This window comes from Bos indicus x Bos taurus, chromosome 19 (genome assembly GCF_003369695.1).
Source record: "Bos indicus x Bos taurus breed Angus x Brahman F1 hybrid chromosome 19, Bos_hybrid_MaternalHap_v2.0, whole genome shotgun sequence".
Lineage (NCBI taxonomy): Eukaryota > Metazoa > Chordata > Mammalia > Artiodactyla > Bovidae > Bos > Bos indicus x Bos taurus.
In genome coordinates, this window is record NC_040094.1 from 21,098,945 (window position 1) to 21,105,102 (window position 6,158).

Below are 6,158 nucleotides of genomic sequence, written 5' to 3' on the forward strand. Positions count from 1 at the left end.
CTTCAGGGCTCTCAGGGGATGGGCTCTTCTGTATTATCCAGTAGCAGAGCCACTAGCCATGTGGCTACTGAGCACTTCATGTGGCTACTGAGCACTTCAAATGTGGCGAGTCCAAACTGAGACTGTAGGAGTAAAACACAAACTGGATTTTGAGGACTTTGTATGAAAAAAAGAGAAGAAAACCTTATTTTAAGGTGTTGATTACATGTTGTGAAAGTCGCTCAGTTGTGTCTGACTCTTTGCGACCCCCATGGACTATACAGTCCATGGAATTCCCCAGGCCTTCTCCATGGGATCTTCCCAATCCAGGGATCGAACCCAGGCCTTCTGCATTGCAGGCGGATTCTTTACCAGCTGAGCCACAAGGGAAGCCCAAGAATACTGGAGTGGGTAGCCTATCCCTTCCCCAGCGGATCTTCCCAACCCAAGAATTGAACTGGGAGGACAGCAGGCGGATTCTTTACCAACTGAGCTATGTTGAGATATTTTTAGATATATTGGGTTAAATAAAGTGCAGTACCACAGACCGATGGCTTAAACAACAGAAATTTATTTTTTCACAATACTGGAGCCTAGAAGTGGGATCAAGGTGTCAGCGGGGTTGGCTTCTTCTGAGGCCTCTTACTGAGATGTTTGTTGGTGGATCAAGTCACCAGGTCTCCTAAATTCCAGTCTAATACTCTTTACTATTTAAAAGCCATTAGTTTCTATTTCTAGTATTGTTTTTTTATCCAATGTGAAGTTCTGGTCATGACAACTTTAGAAATATGTAATAAAGCTTAAAAAGTCTCTAAAGAGAAACAAATGAGATAGTCAAAAGGCTTAAGGATACATTATTTATTTATATCTCAACCTAATTCTAAAAGAAGATGGAGATAATCTACTAAGATTTTTAAAAAAGGATTAAAACAGAAAAATGAAAATAAGAAAAGTAAAGGCAGAAAAGGAGGATGGAACCAAGAACATGGATAGCATACAAAACATAACATGAGGTCCTAAACACTGGCTGGAAGTAGACCACAAACTGGGCCCTCAGTGGTCTAGCATCATATGAAAAGAAAAATAGACTCAGTTGAATATAAATTGTCTTTAAGGTAAAAACCAACCAGCAATTGAGGAAAAGCACAATTGGGTTCAGAGAAAATTTTCTCACATACATCCTTATATAGAACATTATGATCTATAAACACCCTTTACAGTATCCACAGCAATTAAATTTCATAGGGATTTTCATATGGATTGTCAAAGTATAATTCAGATAAAGCAGTTCTGCAGAGGTCAATAAAATGCCAGCTATGTACAGGGAAAATCTGGCTTAAACCAGGGACAAAATTAATAAACAGTACTCAGAGTACTTCCCAGACTCTATTCAGATATGACTAAAGAATAATGAAAGTAAAGCTTTTAGGAAGTTAAAGAAAAATGAAAAGAAGTCATGAAGGCCAGAAATGTATTCAAATTTAAGGTTCAGATGATTTTCCTATAGGAAAAGTTTCTTGAGTTACATCTCTTATCTTAAATCTCAAAGTTGATGTCATGCCTCTTAATCCATTGGTTTGCCCATCACAAACTAAACCCTTGGCCATCTACGGAAGAGATCAATTTAAGAATACTTATGTCTTTCAAAGAGGTTTTGTTTTGGAAAAAATGTGGATAGTTATTCCAGTTACACCTAAAGAAGACATGTAACCCACCCATGTTTCATTTCTTATTCTCTTCCTCACAGTATGCTATTAGATTAACTTTTTAAATTTTTAAAAATTAGACTGACTTTGGGCCCTAAATCATGTTTTACCTGCATATTTAGGGGTTGAAATAAATGCTAGCTTTTGAGATCTCTGAAAAACATTCATACTGCTTCTGACAAGCCTATTAAACACATAAATAGCACCTTGGGAACCCATGAAATGTTATTGCTCATGAAAGGAAACATGGCACAGAAACAAGAAGGAAAAGTGGAATAAACTTCTGGCTAAAAACTGCAGGGTATAAGCACTGGTGAACTGAAATAAAGGTAAAGGTCCACACTTTGATCTGAGATTGAGAGAGAGGTTGTAAGATGAGGCAAGGACTAGGGCATCGTGGCTGCCAACAGCAGAACACCCAGTCTGAACTCTGGTTCAGCACCTAGAGGAACAGAATAAGAGGCTACAAAGTGAAAACAAACTGATCATCAGGTGGTCACAGTGGGCTGGCAGTGGAGGAAGTCCTCAGGTTCCCGGATGGGCCGCAACTCCAGTAGAGGAGCTCAAGCCAGCCTTGGGTGGACCAGGAAGGACTCCAGATTACAGTCAAAGTCCTTGAAGAACATGGACTCCGATGATGGACTAGACTGGGTAGCTTGTGTCTCCAAGACAAAGTTCACTGGATGCTTCTGTAGGAGCTCTGGGTCAAAGGCCACACCCCGGAAGAAAGGGTGGACCTGGAAGTGATGCAAATAACGTAGACGGTGAAGGGGATTCTGGTGTAAGAGCTGAAGGAAAACAGAGCATGAAGGATGAGAGACTGGGATATGAAAGGGACGGAACAGAGAAGCTGGAAAAGGAGAAAGAAGTTCATGGATCTGTGGAGGGCAGGGAGAAGAACCCAAAAGAACAGAGATATGTAAAAGTGGGAGAAATAGGCTAATTTCGGGGCAGCAGTAGGAATAAAGGAGCTGTATTGGTAAGAGAGCAGCACTCTCTCAGAAGTGACCTGCTATGGATAGGGACGAGCTTTGGAGGATCAGCAACTCAGGTATAAAGTCTGAAGTGCTAGTTAGAAGGCAACTAGTGAGGGAGTACTTGATCAAGTTGGAACAGCCCCCATACCTGCCCACCACCAATAACTAATCAGAGGAATGAGGACATATCACTTCAGTGATAGGGAAAGAAGTGAAAGGTTTTTGTAGTGAAGTCGTGCTCGCCCTTACCTCGTGGAGCAGGAGTGAGAGCCCCTGGTTAAGAGAAGATGGGATCTCAGAGTCATAGTGGGTCACACTTGCCAACATGGCCACATGATCGCTCTCTGCTGGCACCGGGAACTGAGTTAAGGGGTGGGAAGATGTCATTGCTTAGTAAGAATAAGGGAAGATTTCTTAACATCTTCTTTCTTCCCACCAGAAAGCAACTCCTCTCTGCCCAACGTCACTACCATTCTCTCACCTTTCCAGTTGACAGAGAGAAAAGCAAGACACCCAGGGACCACCAGTCAGCAGCATGGTTGTAAGGCCCTCCACTCAGGACCTCGGGCGCTACAGATTTGAAAGATACTTGTCACTGAATCTGTTAGCATTCCTCCTGCCTACTGCTTACCCATCAGCTTTAGCTTCTCCCTCACCCATGTACTGAAGAGTGCCACAGATAGTATAGGCGCGGGCTCCTTGGGGCAGGTGGCGGGACAAACCAAAGTCTGTCAGTTTCAAATGGCCTGTGAAAAACAAGGCATCAGCACCATTCTGTTCCAACCCTCATCAGTCATGACTTATTTCCAAACTGTGGTGCCTCTTATTCTGGGACTAGAAAAAGAAATGACTTACCTCGTTCATCCAGAAGGATATTCTCCATCTGAAAAACCACAGGTGAGAAGTTATTATTCATTCTCTTCCTTTCACCCCTTTTTCATCATGTGTATTCTCAGCTGAAGAAGATGCCCTTGCTCAGCAGCCAGGTCTATACTTGGAGGGCCCTTGCCCAAATCCTTAACACCCACTAGGGTCCCAAGGTCAACTGTTCTCAGCAGCTCCTCCCACCTTCTTGGACCTATTGGAACATCTTACTGAAGTCCCTCCTCAGACAAAAACAAAACATTTAGTTACCTTCACATCTCGATGGATGATGCCCAAGTCATGGAGATAGCCTGTGGACGACAGCAAGCATGAGGGTTACTGAAGCTCTTTGTCCTTTCCAATCTCCCTGATAGCTCCCACCCCGTTTCTATCCCTGTGGACTTCAATTCTCTCCTGCCTCCTCCCTCCCTCCTTAATTCCTTCCTCATTTCCATTACCACTCCTGTTTCACTTACACAGCACCAGGATCAGCTCAGCAGCAAAGAGGCGGATGGAAGCCTCAGTCAAGCGGCCAACAGCAGACCACAGGGAGTAAAGATCTGTGCTGCAGTAGCTGCACACTGCAAAGCAGCAGAAGTCTGGGCAATATTTGGGGCCTCCTGTGCCTGGGTGCAAGGCATTGCATGCCTCCTGCCCAAACCGATGCCACCTGCTGTCCCCTCTCCCTTTGGGAGAGAGCAGTACTACAAGAAGGGGAACAGAGCAAAGGCAGAACAAGCCAAAGGGATGGGTAATCTCAGGTGGGGAATACAGCAAAAGTACCCTTGGGAATGAGGAGAGAAGCCAGTTACTCACTAATGAAGAGGTGTCGTTTTCCCTGCCAGCTGTCCCCCATACTGTGTACAAAAGGATGGTTGATCTGTCGCTATGGACAAAGAAGACAGGAAGTGAGGAACACTGAGGATCAAGGCAGCCAGAAGTCAGGCTTTACCTAGTTGTGCAGAAAGGAAGCTGCTGCCCCACCTCTCAGTTCAGGCTGCCTGCCTGGTACCCCACTACTAAGGAACACAGTGGATGTGCTGGAGAGTCTTCCCTCAGGACCTAGAATCACTCTACTGATAGCTGCATTTCCTGAGGTCTTCTGGTTACAGCAGAGGGAGGGGTCAGAGTCAGGAAGAGCAGGCTAGTTGGACACAAGAGGTGCTTTCTCCACCTGTAGTTTGGTTCTTCCGAAGATCCTTTCCAGAGCTGTGTGCATACTGCATACCTGGATGCTGACCTCCTCTTTGCACTGCCTCAGGATGTCCCTCTGTAGGACCTTTGCCTTGGGTACCACCTATAAAAGGAGAGGAGTGATGCTAGAGGGCAACAGTGGTATTATACTGTTTATTCCTCCCAACCTCTCTGGAATCAAGGCTGAGGCAGGGACTAGAGAATGTGGGAGTGCCTTGGTCCCTACCTTCACTGCAAATACTGCTTTCTGGCCACAATCTAACACCTTGAGGACTGTTCCAAAGGAGCCTTTAGCCACAAGGCCTAAAATCTGTACAGAGAAGTGGAGAACAGGGCAGTTGAGACTCTGTTTCTTGATTTCTCCTTGAGACTGAGACCCTTTCCAGGGATTCCACTGACCTACCTTTAGCTGCTGATGCCCACTAAGGGGCCTAATAGGAAATTCCGGCAGAAAGAGGTTGATGAACTGAGGCACTGGCCATTCAGGCAGCGGCTTCTCTACTAGTAGTGGGGCTGGCTCCAGGGGCTCCCGGTGCAGGAACTGATGCCCCCGTAGTCCCCACAGTTCTTTCACACCTGACCTTGTGGTCCCCACACCTGACCAGAGGCTCTTCCAGCCTTGGACCCAGGGGCCCCGGATGTTGCCACCCTGCTGAGAACCAAAGGAGCCACTAAACCTTCTGCCCCTGAGGCATTACAGGTTCTGCCCATCTTTAGCAGGCACTCCCTCAAATCTCAACCCTAAAGACATAGATTTGACCCAGGCAAGATGGCCACTGCGCTTGCATCAAGCCAAAGTCTGGATTTCCTGGACACAATGAAAATCCTCTAGGAAAGGAGTATTTGGACATTTCCCCCATATGGCATCAGAAATTCAGCCTGCACCTCTCAGTATGGGGCTGGGATAGCTACTTTGATACTAAAGCCTCCCTGCCCCACCCCCACAGTGGACACCACCAGTCAATTGCCAGGCCTCAAGCCTATGCCTCTTTCACCTCCCCTAAAGAAGCTGCCAGAGGCCCCACACCCTACCTTATGAGAAGCAGCCATCTGGGCATGGTGCCCCTGCCGGCAGCTCACTGCTCCCATCCCCAGCTTCTGCCTCCTCTCTCCTTCTGCTAAATCTGCTGTCCCAGTTACATAAGCAATTCCTCCCCCCCTGTGCTGTTACACACAAGCCCCGCCTCTTTTCCTTGCTGTTCAAGGCTAGAGAGGCAAATGATGCAGTCAAACCTCACTCTTATCCCCAAATCCTATCGCCCTGGTGAGGAACAGCTTAGAGCCAGGACTAAATATGTCAGCATGGGACCCATGTCACATTAGAGCTGGGAAATATCTGTGATACAGCTTCAGGCAGGAGGGAAGAAGCCACCCTCAGAGTGGCAGCTAGGATTGGTGGTTTCTTGGGTCGATGGAGAGAAAAGGATACAGGCTGAAA

General features: G+C 46.2%; 1 protein-coding gene across 10 annotated transcripts; it reads right to left on the bottom strand.

Annotated features, from left to right (window-relative positions):
* Positions 1–530: 530 nt before the first annotated feature.
* On the bottom strand, positions 531–6,136 carry RSKR (ribosomal protein S6 kinase related). 10 transcript variants are annotated; one of them, XM_027519086.1, is made up of 12 exons: positions 5,753–6,136; positions 5,124–5,369; positions 4,947–5,030; positions 4,701–4,823; positions 4,343–4,412; positions 4,003–4,230; positions 3,797–3,837; positions 3,518–3,545; positions 3,319–3,408; positions 3,144–3,232; positions 2,912–3,022; positions 531–2,473 (listed from the first exon to the last, which is right to left on the bottom strand). In XM_027519086.1, exons 1-12 carry the CDS (start codon positions 5,807–5,809, stop codon positions 2,249–2,251), a joined length of 1,392 nt encoding a protein of 463 aa, XP_027374887.1. In that variant the 5' UTR covers positions 5,810–6,136; the 3' UTR covers positions 531–2,248. The 10 variants fall into 10 exon arrangements, with proteins under 10 accessions (XP_027374887.1, XP_027374890.1, XP_027374888.1 ...); XM_027519089.1 differs by having other exon boundaries at positions 4,003–4,107; positions 4,755–4,823; positions 5,124–5,372; XM_027519087.1 differs by having other exon boundaries at positions 4,755–4,823; positions 5,124–5,372.
* Between the last annotated feature and the right edge of the window lie 22 nt (positions 6,137–6,158).

What these genes read in the sequence shown, in the direction of transcription:
- RSKR (XM_027519085.1), bottom strand. Translation starts at nt 5,809, where the DNA reads ATGGGAGCAGTGAGCTGCCGGCAGGGGCACCATGCCCAGATGGCTGCT. An exon ending in AAAACGACACCTCTTCATTA is followed by an intron (nt 4,231 to 4,342) that starts GTGAGTAACTGG and finishes CCCTTCTTGTAG; the next exon opens with TACTGCTCTCTCCCAAAGGG. An exon ending in TGAGCTGATCCTGGTGCTGT is followed by an intron (nt 3,838 to 4,002) that starts GTAAGTGAAACA and finishes TGTCGTCCACAG; the next exon opens with GCTATCTCCATGACTTGGGC.